The sequence below is a fragment of the Argopecten irradians genome, chromosome 10 (genome assembly GCF_041381155.1).
Source record: "Argopecten irradians isolate NY chromosome 10, Ai_NY, whole genome shotgun sequence".
In the NCBI taxonomy this organism is placed as follows: Eukaryota; Metazoa; Mollusca; class Bivalvia; order Pectinida; family Pectinidae; genus Argopecten; species Argopecten irradians.
In genome coordinates this window covers 14,510,184-14,537,484 of record NC_091143.1, presented here as the reverse complement: position 1 = coordinate 14,537,484, position 27,301 = coordinate 14,510,184, and the positions used below count along the sequence as shown (strand labels likewise).

The 27,301-nt window shown below is 33.8% G+C and overlaps 2 protein-coding genes across 2 annotated transcripts; both read left to right on the top strand.

The window, feature by feature from the left end:
- The first annotated feature begins 9,765 nt into the window (after positions 1-9,765).
- On the top strand, positions 9,766-12,223 carry LOC138333192 (purpurin-like). The gene is made up of 2 exons (XM_069281401.1): positions 9,766-10,302; positions 10,685-12,223. The coding sequence occupies exons 1-2, from the start codon at positions 9,951-9,953 to the stop codon at positions 11,182-11,184; spliced, it is 852 nt and encodes a 283-aa protein (XP_069137502.1). The 5' UTR covers positions 9,766-9,950; the 3' UTR covers positions 11,185-12,223.
- An 8,752-nt stretch (positions 12,224-20,975) lies between these two features.
- LOC138332746 (purpurin-like) lies at positions 20,976-22,318 on the top strand. Its single transcript, XM_069280717.1, has 2 exons — positions 20,976-21,272; positions 21,598-22,318. Exons 1-2 carry the CDS (start codon positions 21,032-21,034, stop codon positions 22,203-22,205), a joined length of 849 nt encoding a protein of 282 aa, XP_069136818.1. The 5' UTR covers positions 20,976-21,031; the 3' UTR covers positions 22,206-22,318.
- The last annotated feature ends 4,983 nt before the right edge of the window (positions 22,319-27,301 follow it).

Here is a 27,301-nt window from a genome sequence, read left to right as displayed (position 1 = left end):
TCTTGAAACTTAAAAAATTAGACCCTTCGTGTGTATATTTATATTGCGTCTGCGGACTGGTAGATTATAGGAACTGACAGGAAGGTTACTTAAAAGAATAATAACATAAAACTATATATACTAAGATGAGGTGACAACACCAAACAAATGCAAAGTTTCCAGTGTAATCTAACTTACCAGTGAATATTCTGTTGCAGTGATATATAGTCAACTAACGCGATGTGATTAGGAAAACATGAGGAAATCAAGACAGCATAAAATCTGATTAACATTTGATTCATTTAAATCAAATTGCTAAGTGATGATAAGTGTTGTATTAACAATAAGCTAATAACGTTTGCGACGCTACAAAACTATCAATCTTATTCCCATTTCAAAAAGTTAATAAAAAAATTCGGCAAGGTAATGGACATTTAACCACATGTTCAAAAACGAAAATAATGTAAAATCTAATAAAAACAAAATTCTTTTCAATTGATTAATTTAAAGTTGATACTCTGCCGACGAATGATAATTAATGTGTATTTAAACCAGGAGCAGATTAATTCGTATTTGCTAAAGTAACATTTTGAAAACAAGTCATTTAATTGTCAATTCAATATAAGAATATATAAAATACTCAACTGCATCCCCAAAAATATCATGACACTATGTCATATATAGAATGATGTACAGATTGCGAATACATCAAAAGCAAACAAAATATTGTACATGTACACATGCCCTATACATTCATGATTAAACGTTAATTATTTTTATATCCAAATGATAAATATTCTTTATGCTCTGTCAACAGTGGACCATCTTTAACACAATGAAATTTATTTTGGGGGAAATTGTTCATAGCCGGTATTAAATTACTTTAAAAAAATTGGTTCTTAAGAAGAAAAGTCGCTTAACTGATACAAATAGGTCAATTTAATCATAATTTGGAAAGCTAAAATTACATCATGCTGTAAAGTGTAGAATGCAAAAACTTGAACTTTCCGTATCGATGGGATTATACCAGGTGTATTTTGAAATCATTGGCGCCCAAATTCTTCATTTTTGATGCAAGGCTAGACACGAGCTATATTCTTTTTCGGCTCTGTTCCCTGGGTTCCGGGACGCGTCAGAGTAGTTGCTGCTCCTGCTTAACGTATCACTGGTTTGGTTACAAACACGAGGTGATATTAAGACATGTGAAAAAGGAAAATGACGCTTTCAATCACTTTCTAAGATGTCAAATATATTAAAAAAAACTTACATTATGTATTTGGATTATATTATTATATATTATTATGGATTTTTGTGTGTTCTGTGGTTTAAATTCTTTTCAGAAATATTTATCGTTTTTAGATAAGTAAACAAAGGGAGTATACAATGTTGTTGTCAATACTGAAACTATCTAATTGATTTAATTTGAAAAGGTATTTCAGATTGTTGTTTCCATATCTGCTCTGATGTTATCAAACATTTATTTGTCTCAATAAAACATATATACATGTCTTAAAGTGAATAGTCGGGCAAAGAAAACCAGTCTTAATGCGTTCATTGGCCTTCCAAATGTTCTCACATATTAGAACCACGGTCAAGTTCTGCTTACGTTCCCAGTTCTGACCATTGAAATAAGGAAAAGTTCTAAAAATAAATTTGCCTAACTCTTTGAAAGCGAGGCTGCGTGGAAATGTAACCACGAACATAGTCAGTCGGGAGGACGTTTTAGGATTCATATAGTATAAAGTAATTTCTTCGCATGCAGAGAGGTTTTGACGGGAGATTTTATTTATCTATTTCATAAGAAATTATACTGGATACATTCACACCATTTTTACCAACTTTAACTTTCCTTGCCCGACTGTTCACTTTAACATCCCTAGCCCTACTACTTTTAAATAAAATATGAATGTGGCTGGGTATGAAATGTCTATATAGGTTGTTCAACACCATAAGGTTTAAATTTAAATTCTTACATACATTCTTGATTTAACAAGACACAATTTGTAAAACAAATAAAATTCTGATTCTATACAAAATCTTTGTTCAACAAAAGGAAAGAAAATTATTCTCTTTGACTAAAAAATTACAATCATTTCGAGCTTTCAAAATTATCATCAATACAAAAATAGGGTTATACCATAAAAGAAGTTCTCATCTGTACTGCTTCAAACACCCTAACCCACGCCTGGAAAACATGCTTCAAAAATGTATCATTAGTTTTATGATTGTTTATAAAATGAGTTCCTAAATCCGATATATATGAAATTGGGAATTGTATTGTTTCACAAAGAGTAATCTAGCATTTTCTGGGTTTTTTTCTAAGTATCCTTGGCATTTATGTAGTCTTTAAACTAGATATGAATTCTGAAATATAAACCATGTTGAGACAACTATTTTCATAATTTGAAGTTAAGCGTTTCTTTTGATTGCCGAATGCAATTAAAGAATAAAGTTTTCATCTGTAAAAATATCGTTTCCAATAATGGGAATATGGATATAAACATGTATGAACGTATGGGAATAAGAATTCTGCTTGACCAATGACCTGGATATTTTTTATATTAGTTTGTACTTTTGTGTAATGTTAGACTGTTATTTCATCTAAGTTAACTGAAAATCAATAACAAGCAAAATGAATTTTGTTTCACCAAAATTAAGTTTCCATCTATGATGGTATACATCAGCGCTGGATTCTTTCTCCCCAATCTAAATAACTTTAGTTTTGTAATTATTAATTTTCAAACCAGAAATATGACCAAAAAAATCTATTACATTTAAAGATTAATTGCAAATTATGATCTTTTTGATAAAATTTAATGCCCTTGATATTTCTGCTAGTTTTTATGAGAATAGCTAGCACTTCAGCAATAAGTAAAACAGTTATAGGGAAGCAGGATTCTCTTGTTTGCAGCCTTTCTGTAAAGTTCTAACAGAAAACAATTTAGTGTATTTAATTATGAATAATTCATAATGTCGAATATAAGTCTAGTCTATCAAATATAGCGTTTCTGGAATTAAATTATCTAAAACTGACTTTTAAAGCCTGTTTGCTATGCATTAAGCTAATGCTAATTCATCCACAACATTGAACAAACAAAAAAAAACTTCAGTTTTTCAAGAAATGTCTAGCTTTATCTCCCTTTGGTATGCAGGTGATAATACCCCGTCTTTGTGTAATTGATAGGTCATCCTTGCTGTAGCCAAATCTAACGATCTAATCATAAAATATTTCAAAATTATCCAGAAAAAATATAATTTGCTGGTAAATCCATCAGAGCCAGGAAATTTATAATTTTTTAGGAGCAAATAGTACCTTTGTCTTCGTCAACTTTACAAAATTAAGACCTGGCAAGAGATGATCGCTATTAATATCTTCAAAGAATTTTTCTCAAATTATGTAGGTTTATCTAGGTCCTATTTCTGCATATTAATTTTTAGGACCGATTGGTCGACAAGATCTTCGACAGACAGCCATTTTGAATTTTGCTAATTGAAGTTTGTTAACGCTGTTTCTACCAAACATCTTAGGAGTCTGTCTCAAATTTCATGTATTGGTTCTCCGTCGTTATGCATAATGCATTTTGGGACCGATCGATTTAGAAGATGGCCGACAGGCATACATCTTGGATTTTCATAGTTAAAGTTTTATTACCTACACTGCATAGTTCACTGAATGTACTGAAAAATTCTTTTTCAAATTCTAAGTAGGCTTTAGGACCGATTATCATCTTGGATTTTGATAAATTAATATTGTTACCGCAATTTTCAGAAAAAGGGATCCGTCTCAAATTTCATACACTGGTTTCCCTAGGATCAAAGTTGTGCCTATTGCATTTTGATATTAATCGGTCAACATGATGAACGACAGGTAGACATCTAGGATTTTAATAATTGAAGATTGTTACCGCTATATCTCAAAAATATATTAAAGGGATCTGTAACAATTTTGCAATTTGGGAACAACTGGACAAAAATATGACTGATAGGCAGCTGCCATCTCAGATTTTGTGACTACATGTATCTCAAAAAATGCTGAAAAAAGTCTAACAGCCTGGCAGACATAGAGCATATTTAAATTGACTATTTTTCTGCCAAGCAACGAAAGTAATGTGAAGTTTCCTTATACGCTGTATTCATTAAGTATTTGAAAGGGAGAGGGAAAAGAAGAGAAAGGCTGAGAAAAGATCCCATGTAATTGTCTAGACACAGGTCATTATTCTCCTTTTCGCTTTCTTACAGCCTATTTTGTGATTAGTCTTTGATTTGTAACCATGGTTAATTAAGAAATCAATTATTCGTCAAAGTGGACGTTTCGTATCTATGAATGCAGGTTAATTGTTTATTAACACCTTAGTTTGACTTGTTTTGCATTCGTAACTATGATTGATTGAGAAAATCTATTTCGTCAAAATGGGCGTTTTGATACTTTGAATGCAAGTTCATTGCGTATTTTTAGTTAAGATTTTGTAATGCAGAATAATTGCTTATTAACAGCTTATCTTTTATAAATAGTTGTAGATTTGTAACCGTGGTTGATTGATAAAAACTATTATTTGTCAAAGTGGATATCTTTGCTGCTATGGAAGCATATTCATTGCTTTGTTACAGCTTAGAATTTGTAACTAGTCTTGGATTTGTAACAATGGTTAATTGAGAAAAATTGTTATTCGTCATAGTGGGGCATTTTGCTGTTTTAATGCATATTTAATGCTTGTTTACAGTTTATTCTTTGTAACTAGTTGTAGATTTGTAACCATGGTTGATTGGGAAAAGCTATTATTCGTCAAAGTGGACGTTTTGCTGCTATGAATGCAGGTTCAATGCTTATTTACAGTTTATCTTTTGTAACTAGTTGTAGATTTGTAACCATGGTTGATTGGGAAAAGCTATTATTCGTCAAAGTGGACGTTTTGCTGATATGAATGCAGGTTCAATGCTTATTTACAGCTTAGAATTTGTAACTAGTTGTAGATTTGTAACCATGGTTGATTGAGAAAAATCATTATTCGTCAAAGATGATCTTTTTACAGCTTTGAATGCATATCCATTGCTTAGTTACTATTTTTTAACTGGTTGTAAACTTTTAACCTTGGTCATTTGGGGAAAACTATTATTCGTCAAAGTGGACGTTTTTGTTGCTTTTGATGTAGGTTCATTGTTCACTTGCAGCTTAACTTTTGTAACTAGTTGGTGATGTGTAAACATGTTTGTTATTTAAGAAAGCTTATCATCCGTCAAAGAGGACGTTTTCTACTTTAAATGCATGATATATGCTTATTTATAGTTTGGGTTTTGTAAATAGTTGTAGATTTGTTACCATAGTTGATTGAAAAAAAAATTGAAAAAAACATTCGTCGAAGTTGTTGTTTGTTGCTTCGAATGCATATTCATTACTTATTCATAATTTATGTTATGTAATTATTCAAAGGTGTTAATCATGGTCAATTGGGAAAAGTTATTATTCGTCACAGTGGACATTTTTACTGTTTCAATGTATATATACATGCTTATATACAGGCCTATAATTAGGCCTTATTAATTTATCGACAATTTTCAAGATAAACAAATTATGTAAAAAATAAAAACTTAATTTTGAATTTTACTTTACTAGCTTATTTAGTAAACTTACATTCGTGGGCTTTGCAGGATTAAAAAAAATCGATAGTTATGGGATACGCTAATCACCTTTTGAACAAGTAGGCCCAGGCCGCTAAAAGTCACTGGTCTCTTTGTTTCACTGTAAACGTCTCATTTTAGTTCAATCAAATAGCGTAAAGTTAGTTTTGAAAATAATAGCGCAGTGACGAGTTCGCATATATATGTACATTGTATATATATTAACATTCTGAAAATACAATCCGATTGATAATATTGTAGGGTAAAATGTGTGGCGCAGTTTCTGATTACCGTTACAGTATGTAAGTATATTAACAGTACAAAAGCTATGTCCTGATAAATATAGAAAGCATTGTGAAAGATACAAGAAGCAAAATGTTGACTTAAAGACGTGTTAGAAAATATTTGGTGTGAATCTAGTGTTATTCTATATGACTTACTTAATGTTGTATTTTCAAAGTTATACATGACGGAGTTGCTGTATATAGCTTGATTGCTTTATTTTTAATAAAAAGCAGAAATACAAAATGTATGAGAAACGATCTTTAATTTCATTATGGCAAAACCTATTGGATAAGGACATTGATTTAGAGTTGTGCGGAATTAACAGGGGGCCCAGATACCATAATCGGTCACCTGAAATATAATATAGAATGACATACAGACATGAAAACACTATGATGACCCCGTGCACCCATCAGCTTATTTATGTCAGTCAGAAATAACGTGAGCAATTTGATATAGAGCAAAATATGAACCCAGTGCGACAAAAGATGTAGTCTATAGTTAAAAAAAGAACAAGAAAAATAAACTGATATAAAGGAAGTGCGTTTATTAATTTGACCCTTTAGTTTAGAAAGAGTACTTAATTCCATCATGTTTGTGAATTAAGAAGAAGATATTTTATTTGAATGATTTTGACCCCTTTTTTATCAGAGCTAGTTTGGATATGATATTAAACACTATCAGAGGCTATTGATTATAAACAAAAATACAAGGACAGTAAGACTGTTTAAAGACTTCTCGCGAGCTACGTTTGAGTATACACTATTTAACGTCTTATATAACTCAGTTTTGTACTGCTTTTGTTTTTACCTCATTATCTTGTGAAATGAGAATTTGTGCTGATATTTGTAATTCTATTTAATTTTTGTAAATGGTTGTTGTACAAATAAAAACATTTATGATGCAAGTTTAGTTTGTTTGCATTTTTCGTTTGATTTTGTTTCACTATTTATCTCTTTAAAGAAATGATGAACTTGGTACAGGTGTTGGTGCGCTTTATGAACTCTTGTTATCCGTGTCAGCTGACATTTGTTTCTGCAGTGAAAATGAGACAATGTATTATTTTGATAACTCTTTATGAGACCCACTGGGTAAACATATATTCGCAAGCTTAAGGTTGGTGGTGTTTGGCTACTGTAAACCAACTTTTATTCGCATACTATTTTCGTTCGCGAATATCGCGATCCAAGTAAATTCGAAACTTGATCTCCCGAATTAATACATCTAGATCACTTATATAGTTATGTTTTTTGTTTTAATCTGCTATTGTTTGCCTTCACAAACTTGTTTAGAAATAGAAATCTTGGAATATAAATGTCTCGAAAGTTGGATTATAGTAGTATTAAAGTCTTACTTCATTATAACATTAAGTAAATACTGTAGAAACAGTTATATTTGCGGGGATGATATTTTAACGGTTTCGCTGGACATTGTTATTTACAATGTGTATATCAATGGTATATCTTTTGTATAAAAAAGACACCGAATTCCTAAAAATATTCCAGTAATAAGAAACTGTGACATAAAATTTATTCGAAATAAGTGACAATGTAAAACATCATAGCAAAATGAGGCCAATAAAATAGTTCCTGAGCATTTCAAGTGCATAAATAATATACATTTGAGACATAAAATTCGTCATTTATGAGACCAGAATGCTTCAAGTGCAATAAAGAACAAAGAATATTATAATTTCCATGGAATAACACCAATGGAACAGTCCATTAAGTTTGGTTTGTTTAGCTTTACGTCCTATTAACAGTCAAGGTCATGAAGGACGTGCCAGATTTGATGTTGGAGGAAAACTGCAGTACCTGGAGTACAACCACAGGCCAGCGGACAGTACCTGGAGTACAACGACAGACCAGCGGACATATGGCCATGATCAGCGGGCACAGATGAAATGAGGTCATAACAGAAAGGTAGAATAAATGTACAATATATGTAATATATGAAGCGTGCCATAATGCAATAAACAACCATACATACTGGGCAAGTAAAAAAACATCTTTCGTTTCCACTGATGGAATTTGTCTGATGGAAACGAAATATGATTTTTTTTACTTGTCCAGAAGGCAATGATTAGTTTCAGATTAAATTTAAGCCAATCACTGCCGCGGTTCTACAAAATCATCAATCTCGTTTTGCATTCCAATTTAAAAATGAAAAGCCGTTTCGGAAAGGTAGTGGGTCTTTTAAAGGTGCCAACCTAACATTAATACGGCGTTAAACTTGTTTCTACATGGTCACTTTTAGTTAAATATAAAGTATAGTTTTTATTTATTTTATTGTTCTGTTTCGACGTTGCTGTTATTAACATTATTGTAATATGAAAATTATAAAAAAAACAATGCTTCCCTTTTTCTATTAGAATATTAGCTGACAGCTAATATTAGAATTTATTTTCATAAAGTGCATGGAAGAACTGCCAGTTGGTGAATGAAAAACCTAGGATAAATACACAAAAAATGTATGATGTTTAATACGTGGATACAGCAAGTTTTGTAGAAATAAATTGAAACTCGTCTTAGTTGGAAGAATTGAATGAAAAGATGGAACTTTTCAAATGTATTGATCATAGCAACAGATACTTTAAACTGATTTGTTAGATATACAAGGTTATCAAGTATAATTAGGACTTTAAAAATTCAAATCAGATCAAATAATTCCTAGTTAGTTTCACAAAATGACAATTCAATTCAACTTTATTGCTTCCTTACATCCATACAAACGGGATCGATAGTAAAACATACATGTACATAACACACAGTGGATCAAAACAACAACTTAAAATTTATCAAGCCAGCTTTCCTCCGTTCAAATGACTTTTTAACAAAGAGGCTTAAATCCTGCAGAAGTTTTAGATCATTAGACGACAAGAGTCGTATCAAATTTTCAAAATCTGTTAAATGGTGGTTAATTACATCTTTATGACTATTAAAGAAAATTGTTCTCACCGTAGAGTTAACGGAACACTTAAAAATAAAGTGGGATTCATCCTCAATTTCTTTACAAAATTTGCATAACTGCAGAGAACGAATCTTTTTTATCCTACCCGCCTCGATTTCTAAACTGTGGTTGCTACAGTTTAATTCGCAGTTTTGCCAGCAATTTTCTTAATTCAAAATCCTTAATAGAAACATATGTTTCTTCCTTAAAGTTTTGTTTAAATTTACTATCTAAAAAAAGTTTCTCTGTTATTATCTGAATTACCAATGCGCAAGGACGACTAGAAAAAGATGCCCATCCTAGAGTTTGGTGGAAACATCTTGATCAAGTTTGAGCTGACAATGCTATAAAACTATAAAAAGAGTTCAACTATTACAAGCAGACCCAACATGAATATACCAAAGACTTGCAAAAGATTCATCCATTCACACACACCGAAAGGCATTACATACATGAGAGGCCGTTCTTAATAAACCAGGCAACCAAACCAAACAGATACATGAAAGAAAAGATAAATAGATTATTAGATGTTTAATGGTCATAGCAAGAGAGAAAAAAATAAAGTCATTGTATAATATCAATCATTCTTAGATCGGCTTCCCTAGCATGACTTGTCGATAATTCAAGGTTTTATGTACGCGTATAGACTGGCCACCAGACCCTAAGTTGCTGATAAGACTTTCTCAGTAGAGTTCTTTATTGGATTATCTCCCCTTAGTTTAACAGACCCTAAGTTGCTGATAAGACTTTCTCAGTAGAGTTCTTTACTAGATTATCTCCCCTTAGTTTAAAACTTAGGAATCAGGCACGTAGTAGAGACAAATATAATCAAGCCAAATTTTAGTGATTTTTTGAATAGTACGCGTACGGTGTACTTAGATTTAAAAGGACTACACAGGTATGCGACGTTACCAGGGTATTTTTGTCACATAACACCGGACAGTTACGGTCACGGTTGGTGCATTAACAAGGACGGTGTTATTGTACCGACACATGTGTTACCTGAAAGTTTATACAGCATATGTTGTTCATCACACTGACTCAACAAACACGCCACATGTCACCTAATCAATACACAAAAACTAAACCAACCAGGAGTACACGTTACTCAAGATTTCGCAATGAAGACTCCAAATTTCGTATGGGTTTGTTTGATCGCTTGTTCCATCTTGGTGTGTTCTGGTGAAGATACGGTGGACGTCCCCGTCGACACACAGACCGAACCGGTTTTGGATTCTGAATCCCAGGGAGAAAATCAGCCCGTTGTTCCAGACACCGAGCCGGAACAGGATTGCCGGTTAAGCTCTCTCCAACTTCAGCCTGACTTTAACATAGTCCAGTTCCAAGGATACTGGTACTCTATAACTACCAATCGGTACTGGTTAGCGCTCCCTAACTGGCTCAATGCTCGCCAGTCAAATGTCCAGGTCAACTACAAGCTCATGTCTGATGGCAGTCTCGAACTCAAAACAGGTTTGTAACGCCTCATACAATAAACTTTAATTTATCATTATTTTCAATCGTGGTGATTGTCAGGTCTATATTAGAAAATACAAATCAAGTAAGTGCACTTTGACAACACATGTGTTAATGTTGTATCTGTACATGTTATGAGAGTTATCGTTCTTCATGCGTGAATTCATGCTTGGAGATTATCCTAGTAGGCGGCAATATGAAATTTTGAAATTTTACCCTTAAATTTGATATAATTTAATTTTGGAATGTGCCATTTTCGTCCCTGACAGTTGTCTGTATTATTATTTGTGATATGATGTAAAAAAAACTCCACATCAAATTATCTAATGCCAAAAAGTCTGAATATTGGGTATTGATTTATGTAATTTTTGTGTTGAAGGTGGGGAATTCCTGTTCCCGGTCTGTGATTATATGAAAGGAAAGGGTTCTATTCCGGACAAAACCCAGCCTCAGAAAATGGTAGTACACTATGACACCCTTCTCACGAGATCTTCAAGGAAGAATCCATATTGGATAGTTAGTACTGATTACGAGGGATTCGCTGTCATCTACTCGTGCAGGAAAGAGCGGGAAGATGGCACGTGCGACCCTGACTATGCGTACATGTGGACCCTTAACCGAAAACGAGAAGGACACACTCCAGAACAGGAAGAAGAAATAAAATGGGCAGCAACACGCATGTGCGTTTCACCTGATAATTTTAAAACATTTAAACAAGACGGAAGTTGTAGCTTTGATCCAGAGAAATTCCCATCAGGAGGATTAGGTTTAATTCCATTTTTAATTATAGCAGCAATAATGTTTTTGATCCTAGGAGTTTCATTGTGCTGTTGTATTTCTAAATCTAATCGCGTACCCGAAGAAAAGAAAAGACAATAAAATACGCACTCCTTTTTTTACTTTTCGTAAATAAACTTTTCCTTCAGTTTTGGGAAGGGATAAAGTCTAGAGTTAGGTGATCATTGGCTTGATAAGGATATCTGAACTTATAGTTATTGCTAAATGTGTGTTAGAAAAGCTTCTGATTTTATTTCATTGACAGAACAGCGAATGGGTAATTTATAGTTCTTCAAATCCAATATCTCGAAAATGTTTTGTATGTTTCTTTTTGTGTACAAAAATTGTTTCGTTATAAAATGTTTTAGGATGGCAATATGTTTGCCTTCTTATGATGCGACATCCATGTTGCTATTTGCTGACTGTCTAAGTTCGTCTTTCATCAGTTTATTGTACGTGTAATGAAGTAGAGAAATCGATAAATACTTGCTAAGCTATAGATAAGAATAAGAAAGTAGTGGGGCGGTGAAGCTATCCCCCACCAGCTGTCGACACATACCTTGTATTGATATCGATATGAAATCATAATTTCAACTAAGATTTGTAGGGTTTACTGTATCAAAGTTACGAAATCCATAAATATGATACAAATGCAACGTATTTTATTTAAAGATGCTCCACCGCTGACAAATGGTATTTTTTCACTATCAAAAACCGCAGCAGACGATTTAGTATTTTTTTCAGTTACAAAAGTAACTTAATTTACACCATTATCGCCGTTGAAAATTTTGAGCTTCTGATTTTACTTTAAGTTAAAATTATGGAAAAAAAATTTAATTGCATCCCGAAAAAATTCCGTGGCACTATACCCTATATGGAATGAAGTACTGATTGCACATGACCCAAAGGCAAAATGAATTATTTTTTATTATTTTTTTGTGTTAGACTTTTGTATACACGATTAAACACTAATTATTGTTCAAATGATGAATATCTTTTATGCTCTGTCGGCGGTGGAACATCTTTAATGTTTTCGTGTTTATTATAAGTTCGTCCATGAGCTTCCTGCGTCTAAAAATATTTGCATTTTGGTGTTTAATTAGTTGATTGGAACGAAGTAAAGAATTATATTACAGATCTAGTCCATTGTTGGTTGTTTTTTATTAATTGTTGAATTACCGAATTATTTTTTAAGCATTTGTATAACATGTGTAATGTTTTATAATTATGAATAGGGATATAAAATTGGTAGGAATCTATTAATTTTGTACCTTTCCAAGTGTCGTTTGTAAATTATTGTTATTGTACATAGGACCTGATAATTATTGATAGCGTCTTTAAATTTTTTACCTTTCCTAGTGAAGTCTGTAACTAATTTCCATGCCTCTGTGTTATTCTTGGCAATTGGGCTTGTATATTCGTGTCACTGCAATACAGGTACATTGTATTTCCGGTCTTTTATGCGTTCAATAGATCGACATGCTGATTCATTTGGTAAAAAAAATATTATACGAGATAATAGCTCTTGTCAAAGGCATAAGACAGCCCATTACTTAATTAGCAAACAAAAACATTATGCGATGCAGATATTAAAACAATACTAGAAACGACGCAGAACAGAGAAATTTTAACCATTGCTTACATGAAACGTCAAAACAGCATGACATTCTTATTTGTCACCGGTTAAGAGATGGTAAATACACATGGACATACTGCAAATTTGTCTCTTTACGTATCATATACTGTTGTTCCAATTACATTTGTCATAAGTGTAGCAATAACTAAACATGATTGCGGGAACGTCATCAAGATCTTTTTCACGCTAGAATTTGATTACACAAAAATAAGTACTTTTATATGTGATTTTTCTCTAAATTTTGGAACACGCGCGTGTTACATGTATATATATTTTCCATCAGTGATACTTTAGATAATTTGCTTGAAATTCCGTGAATATCCACTGCAATAGGAAATTTGGCAGAAATGACAGTGCACTATGAAAACAGTTTTTGAAAAAGTCATTAATGTAAATACGACCTTTTGTTGGTTTTTATTCTGTTCCCAACACCCCATTGATTAAACTTCCTTACAATATATCAATATGTCGATGAACAAAATGCAAGATATATTCATACATGTTTATTCCGTTTTTTAAATGAAAGAAGGAAAAGCTGCATGCTGACTGCACAATGATTTAGGAAACAATTATTATTTTTATTTCCTCGAAAAATGAAGATAACATAAAAAATTGTATTTAACATGAAAACAATAAACACAAAAGCAAATAGATATTTACAAAATATCTACAAGTTCAATCCTAATAATTAGTAATTACTTGAGAGTTAATCGTAGCAATAGGAGTTTCAGGAATTTATACAAAAAATACATTTCCTAATCTAAACTCCTCTAAATCACTATCAAAATCAAAGGCAAATTCTTTACCCAACAAGGTGTTCCATAAAACAAAATCTGGTAAATTATGAAGCGATGACATGAATTTTAATTAAAAAAACCACCAGCATTCGTCACGAATTTTGCTATTTTTATCACAATGCAAAAAAATATGGGTATCATGATCATTAAAAGCATTCCAAAATATTGACATAGATCTAAACAATTTGAAATTCGTGAGTTTACACAAATATTCAAAATACAATGTACATTACTATGCTATCGTGGGAACTTTACCTCGAGTTTCAAAATAAAATGAAAACTATCCTAAAGGTGAATACATTTGAATCTAATAGAATCTATATCGTACGTTCTAGCCTTTCATCAAATCTGTAATCATTTTACGTATAAACTAGTTTCGTCAACGTTTTTACCTGTCGAGGAGAAGTACCAGATTTAATATAATTAGTAAATGTACCATACAATGAATATAATTAGTAAATGTATCATACAATGAATATTTTAGTAATATACTTATGATGTCTGGTATGAAACCGTGTTGTTTTTCTACATTCAAAAATTCAATACGTAAAAAATCTAGACAAAAATTTTGTGTTTTAAAAATTGTCTATCCCTGGCAATAATTCGTCTTACAAACAATAATTTTCTGATGTCGATATATGATTCGAGGTTACCCAATCAATCAATGATACACACATGTCAGTCCTGATTTGACAATAAAATTCTACGCTAGTTATAGCATATTTATCCCTGAGTTATGAAGAAGCCACAACTCACATTCAAATAGAGCAGATGGAAAATATTTAATTTTGGCCAATTTGGCAATAGTTGCAGGGTTAAGAGCATTAGGATGAGCATCTGACTTTAAAAGTGACATAATACCGGTTTTAACTTACAACATGCCCTTTTAGTTCTTTCGACACTATTTCTATAATGATTTAACGATATACCAGCGTGTTTTATTACTGGTAGAACACAATTGTAAAGTAAAATATTAGATATATTGTACTTTGTGCGTTTACTGGAAAACACCACAGTTGGTTGCGCTCATTTTTATTCTCCGCATGCATAAATGTGTTTGATTTTCCAAGGATTGTACAAGTAATGATTTGTTTTACAGTAGAAATATTGTATTCCCCCAGCTGTATATGAAGTGCATTTATTCCGAATTTATCAAGTTTAATAATTGAAAGATCTATCTCTTTTTATAAAAAATGATTCCAAACGCATAATACATGCAATAACGTAAGATTTGTGTAATAATTATTTGATAACTGTTACAATGGTTGCCATTCTGTCTTTCATACAGAAAAAAATATCCCGTTTAAGGATGCTCCATCGCCGACGAATGGTATTTTTTCTCTACCAAAAACAGGAGCAGACGGATAAGTATTTGTTTTCAGTTACAAAAGAGTTACTCCAATACCACCATTGAAAAGTTTGAGCTTCTGATTTTACTTCAAGTTAAAAATATTGAAAATAACTAATTGCTTCCCGAAAAAAAAACCGTGGCACTATGTCCTGTAGGCTGTATGGAATGAAGAACTCATTGAGCAAGCACCAAAGCAAAATAAATTATTTTTTTATGCATTTTTGTGTTAGTTAGACACATAAATATGATTAAACACCAGTTATTTTTCAAATGAAGGGTATCGTTTATGCCCTGTCGGCGGTGGAGCATCTTTAAGTAACGTTATATATAAAATTTGGAATCCAATAACATGAAAAACATGATACGTGTCATATTGTACAATTTTATTATAGATTAATACAACTGAGACGAAGTCTCAAGTGACCTATTCTAATCGCCTTTTGTCCGTCGTCGTCCGTCGTCCGTCGTGCGTCGTGCGTCGTCCGTCGTATGTCCGTAAACAATTTACATTTTCAACTTCTTCTCCAAAACTGCTGAAGCAATTTCAATGAAATTTTGCACAAACCTTCTAAGGCATAAGGCCAATCAAAATTGTGAATTATATGGTCCCCACCCCCCAGGGAGCTATGGGAGGGGCTAAAAAGGGGTCAAATTGACTAAAATTTCAAAAATCTTCTTCTCCACTCACAGATGTGATGGAATTAAATACTCTTCATAGATAGAAAGGTCCTAAGGTCCTTTACAAAAATTGTGAATTATATGACCCTGGGGTCTCAGGTTTCTCCCTGGGGAGGGGGTTAAGTTTACTATAGTTTATATAGGGAAAACACATTTTTGAGTATTATTTGATCATTTGTAATAGGAAATGAGTCAAATATTGTCAGAATTATCCGTATGAGATGGCCATTGAATCCTATTAACCAATTTTCCATAACTGACCCCCAGTGGCCTTAGGGGCGGGGTCAAAAGGGGTCAAATAGGCTATAACTTCAAAAATCTTCTTCTGAAATCCTGGAAATGGTAGAATCACATACTCTTCGTAGATGGAAAGGTCTTGAGGTCCTTTACAAAAATTGTGAATTATATGACCCTGGGGTCTCAGGTTTCCCCCTGGGGAGGGGGTTAAGTTTACTATAGTTTATATAGGGAAAACACAATTTTTGAGTATTATTTGATCATTTGTAATAGGAAATGAGTCAAATATTGTCAGAATTATCCGTATGAGATGGCCATTGAATCCTATTAACCAATTTTCCATAACTGACCCCCAGGGGCCTTAGGGGCGGGGTCAAAAGGGGTCAAATAGGCTATAACTTCAAAAATCTTCTTCTGAAATCCTGGAAATGGTAGAATCACATACTCTTCGTAGATGGAAAGGTCTTGAGGTCCTTTACAAAAATTGTGAATTATATGACCCTGGGGTCTCAGGTTTCCCCCTGGGGAGGGGGTTAAGTTTACTATAGTTTATATAGGGAAAACACATTTTTGAGTATTATTTGATCATTTGTAATAGGAAATGAGTCAAATATTGTCAGAATTATCCGTATGAGATGGCCATTGAATCCTATTAACCAATTTTCCATAACTGACCCCCAGGGGCCTTAGGGGTGGGGTCAAAAGGGGTCAAATAGGCTATAACTACAAAAATCTTCTTCTGAAATCCTGGAAATGGTAGAATCACATACTCATAGATGGAAAGGTCTTGAGGTCCTTTACAAAAATTGTGAATTATATGACCCTGGGGTCTCACGTTTCCCCCTGGGGAGGGGGTCAAGTTTACTAGGGAAAACACATTTATGAGCATTTTTTGCTCAATTTTCATAGGAAATGAGTCGAACTTGTTTAGAATTATTAGCCTGAGATAACATTTTAATATCATATCTATATTGGTCCTGGTCAACCCCCTCGGGCAGAGGGGCGGGGCCAAAAGGGGCAAATAGGCTAAAACTTTAAAAATTTTCTTCTTAAATACTGGAAATGGTAGAACCAAATACTCTTCTTAGATGGACAGGTCTTAAGGTGTTTTATGAAAATTGTGAATTATATGACCCATCACGTTTTCCCCCTGGGGAGGGGGTCAAGTTTACTATAGTTTATATAAGGAAAACACATTTATGAGCATTTTTTGCTCAATTTTCATAGGAAATGAGTCAAACTTGTTTAGAATTATTAGCCTGAGATAACATTTAAATATTATATCTATATTGGTCCTGGTCAACCCCCTCAGGGCACAGGGGCGGGGCCAAAAGGGGCAAATAGGCTAAAACTTTAAAAATCTTCTTCTTAAATACTGGAAATGGTAGAATCAAATACTCGTCATAAAAAAGGCAGGTCTTAAGGTGTTTTATGAAAATTGTGAATTATATGACCCTTGGGTCTCAGGTTTCCCCCTGGGGAGGGGGGTAAGTTTACTGTAGTTTATAAAGGGAAAAGACATTTTTGAGCATTATTTAGTCATTATAATAGGAAATTAGTCAATTGTAGTCAGAATTATCCCTATGTGATGACCATTGAATCTTATTACCAAATTTTCTATGACTGATCCCAAGGGGCCTTAGGGGCGGGGCCAAAACGGGTCAAATAGGCTAAAACTTCAAAAATCTTCTTCTGAAATTCTGGAACTGGTAGAATCAAATACTCTGCATAGATTGAAAGGTCTTAAAGTCCTTTACAAAAATTGTGAATTTCATGGCCCTGGGGTCCCATGTTTCCCTCTGGGGAGGGGGTCAAGTTTACTTTAGTTTATATAGGAAAAACACATTTATGAACATTATTTGCCTATTTTTCATAGGAAATTAGTCAAACTGGGTTAGAATTATTAGTCTGAGATAGCATTTTAACATCATATCCATATTGGTCCTGGCCGACCCCCAGGGGCCAGAGGGGTGGGGCCAAAAGGGGTCAAAATGGATAACATTTCAAAAATCTTTCTTCTGATTTCACAGATTTGATGGAACCAAATAATCTTCATAGATTAAAAAGTCAAATTTATAAAATCACTGACTGACTTCAAGGGCCTGATGGGCAAATATATAGTGTTTATATGCATGTCTTTGTTTCATTCTGTATCTGAACACAGGTGACCGTTAAGGCCCATGGGCCTCTTGTTTACAGATTATTACAACTGAACAACGTTATTATTATATTCACATCAATGGCGGATTTTTTTTTAAAGATATGGGCTGAATTGATTTTATCAACTGTGTACCAAATGAGAGATGAATGATTGTTTCTTGTTTCAATTTTGTCAAAATAACATTGATTCGTATTCATTATGACGATACAACAACCGTTAAATTATCTCCCCTTTGTCAAAATGTAACTTTCCATATCATTGCAATATATTTTTTTTTGTATACAGTTTTTTACTCGCAGAATGTGATATGCTTTGGAGTTTTTGACAAAAAATATTCGCCATTTATATGAATATAATAATATCGTTGTTCAGTTGTATTACGCTATAATAAAATTGTATAATATAGCACTATCATGATTTGCATGTTATTGGATTCTTGATTGTGGAAATTAGAGAAATTGTATACACAGAAATTGGAGGCAGAGGTAACTTTTTTGTATAATTTTAAAAATTATCAAATATTATACAAAAATGTTACCCGTACCTCCAATTTCCGTGTATAATAATTGTTCTCCATATTGATTTTCTCAGATTTCAAAAATCATTTTTATATAAGTTTAGTTTGAAGTTTTTTGGAGCTAAAATAACTGGACTAATATCCGTCTCCAATTTCTCACATGTTACAAAAACGTCCTAATCTTGGAGTATTATTATATCTACCAGCTTCAATAGCTAAACAGTCTACACGTGCGGCATCCTCAAACACATGAAACAAATATACCACATTAAATAAATGGATGTCAATATCATAAACACGGAGAATCACCGGTGAATGATTGAGTGGTCAATTATATTTGGTCTCTAACTGACCCATAAATGTCACGATATGTCACAACTGACCGCTCCAGTCTGGACCTTGTCCACTTAACGGTCAGCTGTAAGCAATAAACTAGATGGACCTACCACGCTAGGTAGTCGCATCGCTCTGAAATTATTTTTGAACATGTGCAATTGTATATTAAGTCCATTAGAAGATTCTGACCATACTTATATACTTCAAAACACAAATGCGTTTATGATATATTTATATTATTATATTAAATTCATATATAAATGCTTATGATATTTATATTATTATATTAAATTCAAGTCTAATTCTTTGAATTGTTAATTTGTGATAGATATCTAAGTCATCCCTAATGTTGATTGTCATGGTAGGAGACGAATACCTGGTCATTCATGTTATTCAGTTGATAAAATGACACATGCTTCAAGTAGAAAAGTCAAAATTAATTACAAGAAACTGTTTATAAAAACATATTTCCAATCGAAGTAAAGTAATACGACGTTCAGTAATGCCTCTTATTGTAACGGAGATTAATTAATTATGTATAACTATGGTATTTCAAAAGAGAAACTGGTAAAGAAATGGCGATATTTCGAATTGAAAATCAAGAGCACAGTGTTAAAAAACAAATCCACTGATTTAACTGCTATTTGGAAAATAGTTATAAAATAATACATCAAAAAAATTCAAATACATACCAACCGGTTCATTGTAAGTTTATGGTTTTTTTTCTGTAGAGTATATAAAGAAATGTAGTGAACAATAAAATCTCTGAGAATCCCATACGTAGCAACAAACCTGATCCCCATACAATCTTTTTACGCTTTCAACGTAACAATATTAAAATCACATATAATCCGGAAATATCTCCATAAAATAAGAATTAACGGTTAAAGTTTGATTTAAAACACAGAAACAGAAATCAAAACAAAAAACTACCTTGATTTCCTCTTTTAAATCAATTTCAATTCTCATAATCTAGTCATCAGTTACAGATGTAACATAATCTACATCCTTCTGTAGGCCTTCAGTTAATTCCAGCAATACCACAGTGGTATCCGCATACAATATAACTCTACAATTGGCGATTCGTCTACAAGATAACTTACCCATCAGGGTTAAATATATGTTTGGAATACATATGCATATTTTGTTTGATTGTTTTGACGTCAGCATACTGTTGTTTAACGCCAGTCTTTCGTAATTCTGATATTTTGGGGATGCTCGTCAACATCTTTCATACACAATGCAATACTTTGGTGATTAATGTTGTCTTATCAAATCAACAACTCTATCCTCCCCATCTCTTTGATAGCATACAATGAAAAAATACCTACCAGAAATGAAAACCTTTACTTGTTTTAGCAATTTATTCCAAAAGCACTATAGATACTTCCGTGGGTATCATCGTTAGTAATTCGACTTTGAAGAACGGCTAATTCAATGAACTATGGTTTTGTGATCAGTGCTGCCAAAAATCAGGACACAGTGTATGTAAGTCTAGAGTGCCGTAAAATATGACCACAAGGTCAGACAAAGAAGCCATGATGTAGTCTACCATTTCATTTTGAAGGATATCGGTAATTATAAAATAACTTCTTTTCATCTAAACATACACAAAGCATAAAGAAAGGATATATTACAATGCATAAATTCTGTGTTGTTGCAAAATAAATGCTTATGAAGCATCATACATGTTGGCCTGGTCTTTGAATGATTTTCACAATTTAATTTATCAAAGCTCATGGTGTTCAATGGACTACCGAAGAAAAAAATAGCATGTAAAAATTTCACTCGGTAATAGCAGATATAATTTTAAATGAGTTGTAAACCCAAAAATTACCATGTTGATATAATTCCATGCTACATTTAGTTTTTGCATGTTTATAGATATGAAAACACAAAACATCAGGTTCTCAAATATAATGGCTTCTTAAATAAATAAGTCATTTGTACATGCATATTGACAGTTAATTGCCTTAAGGTTGGGATGCACTGTAAGAACGCAGACTGTCTACCTGGATGGCGAAGCTCTGACCATTACAAGGGCCGTCTAGTCTATCTTGTGACGTGATATATTGTTTACACGTAAACATGCCCATTAAGGACGTATCATGGTTTACGTCAAACTGGACAATTGCGCACGTGACATGTCGTATAACTAGGCCGTCGATGGCCTGGTCATTCTGTGTCATTGTCTGGTCGGCCGGGGACTAGTGAGGTACTGGTCACTTTCCTAGAAATGCTGCTCCTTGTTGCTGTCGTATTTGCAATCTGTGGCCTCAGTTATGGCCAGCCGACTTGCAAGACGTTTGACTTTAAGATGCAGTCGGATTTCAACATGACGGCCTTCGAAGGCTATTGGTACGTGGTGTCATCCAAACGGCCCGGATCTGTGTTCTGGAACGCCATTGCCGGGGAAACCATGAACATGCAGCTTCACTTCACCATGTTACCGTTCGGAAGGCTCGAAGTCATGGCCAGTAAGTATTTTCCAAGGAAGAACAACAATCATTTGACTTTAAGTAATTATGTAGCAAAAGCAGTATTATATCTTAATGAAACAATATTGTGCTTGGAAAACATAGTTTTGTATTAAATTGGTTTATGTTTTAACATCTGCATTTTTCAAATGAATTAAGATACATCATTTTACTAACATGAGAATATTGATTAGCATTAACAGAATACCGAAAGATCTCCGTAACAAAGTAATTTTGGAAAATTGCTTTAAGTTTATATCGGGTTAATTGTATTGCTAAATCGTGTCTTATTGCTTCACTATATACTATCTTTTTTTGTGCGCAGGTCGCAGTTCAGCACCTTACGGCTGTTTCTACAGTATCCATTCGGCTGTGCCTGTCCCCGACTCGAACCTCACAAAGTTCGACTATCTACACACACAATACAAACTTCCCGGGGACGCGATGTGGGTGGTCAGCACGGACTATGACGGATATGCGGTCACTTACGGCTGTGACAAGGTACTGCCCGAGTCTGGTTATTGTGATCCAAGCAAAGAGGCAGTGTATACACTTAACAGGAGACAAGATGGCCATACTAAACAACAACTAATCAAAATAGAAAACGCTCTTAATTCTGTGTGTGTTTCGGCAAGAACTCTCAAACCAATGCAGCAGATTGGAGAGTGTACGTTTGATCCCGAAAACTTCCCCCCTCAGCCTGCCACAACACCAACACCACTCCCACAGGACACGACTAATGCTGGGAGTAAGTGGGCAACTTTGATGCGCAACTTACTCGCACAGAATAACGGAACCGAAAATCACGCGAACACCATGCCGGATAGGGGGTTCCCCTTCAACGTTAACACTTCCGCATTGAACCACATGCCACCAATGAATCACGATTTAGCAACTCACTTGAGACAATGGGTGAATTTGTTTGGAAAATAGTGAAACAATGTGGTAATCATAAACAATTCTATTTTATCACAGACTCAATGTGTAAATAATGTATGAAAAATATATGTGAATGTGTTCTTTTAAATACATTTTTTTTACTTATATGCAAGTTTTGTATTGTTTCTTTTTGGGTTTGTAAGGAGGAACCATTGAGGTACATAGAGGTTGAGTGTCTTACTGAGCTGGAGACCCGACCGTCCTATACGTAGACATTGTATCTCCTATCACCCATTTATAATACTGGAATACTACTAATCGCAAGAACACAATTTGCTTACTTGCCAAATCTATGACAAAGCAACAATACATAAAAACATGTGTTCAGAGAATATTTATGGTGCCCCGAGGCGAATATGTACACAATGCTTGGGTTTTATGACGTATTTGCCTCAGGGGATAAAGAGACATGTTACTAATGACAGTGGGACACAATTCACTCTTATACATACATTAATATCAACAATATGATGCACACTACAGTTTTAATTAATTACAGAGTCCGTACGATACGTGATCGAAGCTTTTCACTGAAGCCAATACTCGGGGTTGCTATCATACAGTGACAGTAGACGGATTTTACCCTTTCTGCAGGTGATAAATCTTGACATTAGGTTAACCGCAAATGTTAACTATTTATAAAAAAATAACATGATTCCAAACATAGCTTAATTATTGCAATATAGCGAATGTTTCAATCCAAGCGCCATTTGTTTTCTAATAATGCGCACAAAACTCACTTAAAGCTACATCACACTAATTGTAGGTACACAGAAACCTTATAGATAGAGAATACATGGTCAGTATCTTGCAATACTTGTACAAATTTATTTAGGTGCGAGACTTAGGAAGCCGAGATGACAAGGCTTTGCCGAGTCATCTCGGATTTCCTTGTCGAGCACCAAAATAAAACTTGTATTATAAAATAATAACCGTGTATTCTATTTATCCCTTAACCATTATGACATTCAAAACAAAAGCAAATTCCCAGTTATTCACTTTTTTGCGGAGGAAATGATTCATTCACAATACTGAACCAGAGTATACTCCTTTTTACTACCTTGTGAAAGATATAAGCGCATTCGGTAATAGTTGCCTACCAGGAATTCTCAAATGTGATTTTTATATTTAGTAGTGTTACATTTATTAACACATTTGCAATGTCTGACTCTCAAACAATGAACCAACCAATAGGAGTTCGAAGGAATCGACGTACATGAAAAAATACATCAAAATATATGTGGTACATGTAGGTGTATTTTATAATGCGGAAAAATGAAAATATAAGATGGCTCGGGACAGAGAGACAAAAGTGGCTCGCCACGCCACATTTGTCTTTATAACTCTCTCCAGCTTATATTTGAAGACACTGACCACAGGGGGTGGGGACATGTCTTTTTGCCCCCTCCCCCCTCCCCCTTTTCGCTGAGTGAAATGTTGTAATGTTCTAACCTTTAATAAAAAAAATCAATACACATGTGCTAGACGAAAAAAATGTCCATCAAGGGATTCTACTATTTGAAAAAAAATGTCTCTTAAAAAGATCAATTTGTTTATATGTCTTAGCAAGACAATTAATTCATTATTATGTTTCTTATATCATAAAGATAAATTAGATTTCTAATAACTTTGAAAATGCCAACCTAGTAGGACGTTTGAACGTAATCTGAAACTATTATTCAAGAAATCGATACAAGGTACATTCAAAGCCATTTTACAACTAAGATAAATAAGTCAGATAATAACAGTAAAACTTTTTTGTACAGTAAATTTAAACAAAACTATAAGGAAGAATCACATCTTTCTAATAAGGATTTTGAATTAAGAAAATTGATCGCAAAACTGCAAATTAGCATCCACAGTTTAGAAATCGAGACGGGTAGGGTAAAAAAGATTCCCCGTTCTCTGCGGTTATGGAAATTTTGTAAAGAAATTGAGGATGAAACCCACTTCATTTTAAGTAATAAAAATATTGAGGACCTTGTTTAGAGCCCATTTATTAAAATAATCATGGTTTAAAAAAATAGGTAAGTTTTTCTCGACCGCCGAGTTCATACCCTTGATACTATAATACATATATGTATACTGTTGGTTAAAAAGTTTCGTGCCAGGTCCCTGTGGTATGCGCTACAGTAAAGTACAGTTTTAACCGAAATGTTATTCTTGTTTCTATGCGTATATTTTGTATTACACCAACATGTCCAAGTACATCGTCATGTATATATATCAGTACAGTGTAGGCTATATCAGACGGAAAACTTGTTAGCATTACGTAAAGGCCCCCGCACTTTCTGAACAACTTCATTAAAATAAACAAAACGACAATTTTCATAACGCAGGTCGTAATATGTTTCCCGACGTCTTCATAATTACAACGCGTTAGTTGACTATTCGTTTCCGTGCCAGACGGCAAAACTTCAACTTGTTTGGTGTTGTAATCTCATCTTTGCCATATTGTGTTATAAATTATTTTTAAAAAACTTTTAGGGTTTTTTTGTTTCGGAAAGGTAGCCTTTATATAGTGGCCCTTTCATGAAGTTGATTATCTTTTACATTGAATGCGAAAGCATTTAAATTATCATTCTTCAAAAATGAATCGTAATAAGAACTATGGCAGCTAACTGTGAACAGAACAATGCTTCAAGCTTTCCTATTATTGCTTCCTAATAAATAATGCTGTATGGTAGCCTTCTTAGCTTTTTGGGAAGCTAATACTTGTGTACAATTATCTTTGGTGACAACATAGCAGGATACAAAATAAATGGTATGCTTTACTAGTGATCATTTTTTGAGACGCAATGTCTTTATTCTCAACCATGACAACCCTCAAATGTATATGCAAATATTTTATGGAAAACTGTTTAAAATATATAAATATATCCAGATTAAATTAGACTTAGTAGATTTTTTGTAGAGGTTACCTCCCCTCCTATTGTATGATCACGCTCCACTAAATAGAGCTAACAAATCTTAACGTTACTTGGACTTTATCAAAAGTCTATATTAAGGCAACAAAATAATAAAAAAAAAAATTAAAAAAAAAACAACAGAAGTTTCAGGGGCATTCCATTAAATTCAACAGGAAGATCATCTTAATGACTTATATTTCATGTCTCTGTCGTATCATTCTTGAATTCCAGGGGTTACAATCACTTACAATATCTACAACCCTGCAATATTTCAAAGCAAAACTGAAGGCAGTTCAAGAGAAGAAAAAAAATTCCTATCATAGGCCTAAAGACACTTCCTTTGATGATTTACTGAGAGCGACGACCAAAGCATTACAATGTATCGCTACTCGATGTTTTTGATGTACACTAATTATATAAAGGACCAAACGACCTGCTCATCCGATGATAGCCTTATTTGAGACAAGTTGCAATTAGCGAATAGCTATATATAGCACCCTAACGAGCGCTATTCTATTTATCTGCCACCCAGATTACATTTACGTCTCAAATGATTGCAATCCTCTAATTGTTAAATTGATACATCGATATTTAACCATGGTTATAAGATAAGGGTATCGCTATTGAAAGTTAACAAAGCCATTAATCGATTAGAGAACCTGGTAACGTTTTCCACACGTTACTCTCGTAGTTATCTCCCTTACCTTCTCTCTAACGTTTTAGTGTAGTTCTCTATGGTGGCTGATTACGGCCATCTCGTGTTGTTGTGTTGTCGCCTTGTCGTGTTGTCGCCTTGTCGAGTTGTCGCGGTCTCAAACTGCGACAACCCGAGATTTAACAGTTAAAATGTCGACTTGTCGCGTTTTTGAACCGCGACAAGTCGACAACACGACAACACGACAAGTCGACAACACGACAAGTCGACATTTCAAACACGCTAATTAGCGCGTACAGAATCTCGTGTTGTCGCGGTAAAATGTCGACTTGTCGTGTTGTCGAGTTGTCGACTTGTCGTGTTGTCGCCTTGTCGTGTTGTCGACTTGTCGTGTTGTCGAGTTGTCGACTTGTCGCCTTCCTGTTACACATGCGCAAATCATATGAAATAGCCACTATCTTTGAATATAGAAAACTGAAGTCAATGCTTGTGTATGGTGGCATATGTCTGCCATCGATTTGCCGACTTACGACTTAATAATGTCGACATCGTTAAGGCATTAAGTCGACATCATATCGGAAGATGTCGACATAAACAGAAGAATATGTCGACTTACCACATGTACATGCCCACATAATGATTCCAAGATATTTATGTAGACAGTCGGTAACTCGGCGATTTATGTGTTTATGCTCGGGTGTGACACCGACTTGTCAGTTATTGATGTCGACATCTAAACTAAAAGATGTCGACATCTGGTCTTGAAAGTGGAAATCAAAGGCCACCCTTTCATAGAGCACTGTGTATATGCAGCAAAAGCCATACAACAGAGATCGACGTTGATTTTGTTAATTAAAGTTTTTATTTATTTGATTTCAAAATAAAAAAAAAATTGTGATCCTGCACATCCCGGCCATGAAACTGTAGCCTGCGTGTACGTAGCTGTTAGCCCGAGCTAAGGAAGTGTACAACGAATTATTAATATATATAACCTTGGGTTGAAAATTCGTTTCAAAGCTGTGTGTGTGTTTTGTTGATTGGAATTCGTACCAAGTCCATGTAGTACATACCGTACTATACTATATTAAAAGAATGAATGAAAAAAAAAAAAAAAAAATAAAAAGATTTTTTTTTATGTTGTATTTTCTTGTGAATCCCGAAAAATACCAGTTACCTAATTTAAAAGCCATAAAGGTCACAGTATAGGTACACAATACACATTGGGAAACCAGCTTTACTTGTTAGCTTGGCCTGTCCATATATATATACATAAATATTTACATCCCTCGATACACTTATATAAAGGAATTTTTGTTACGGTCTTAATGGTCAGATTCAACCTTTGGGCTAAAAATCCTCCAGGAAGGCGGTTTTAAACTCCCAACTCGCGATACATCTGCATCTATTTTTCGTAGTAAAAACATGCGTTCTTTGTAGTCAAACGTAGTAAAAAAAAAAGTCACGTGCTTATACCTCATTCATGCCATTGGCCGGAATATACAATTGTGTTATGGGTAACTAGTGAT

What these genes read in the sequence shown, in the direction of transcription:
- LOC138333192 (XM_069281401.1), top strand. Translation starts at nt 9,951, where the DNA reads ATGAAGACTCCAAATTTCGTATGGGTTTGTTTGATCGCTTGTTCCATC. An exon ending in CAGTCTCGAACTCAAAACAG is followed by an intron (nt 10,303 to 10,684) that starts GTTTGTAACGCC and finishes TTTGTGTTGAAG; the next exon opens with GTGGGGAATTCCTGTTCCCG.
- LOC138332746 (XM_069280717.1), top strand. Translation starts at nt 21,032, where the DNA reads ATGCTGCTCCTTGTTGCTGTCGTATTTGCAATCTGTGGCCTCAGTTAT. An exon ending in AAGGCTCGAAGTCATGGCCA is followed by an intron (nt 21,273 to 21,597) that starts GTAAGTATTTTC and finishes TTTTGTGCGCAG; the next exon opens with GTCGCAGTTCAGCACCTTAC.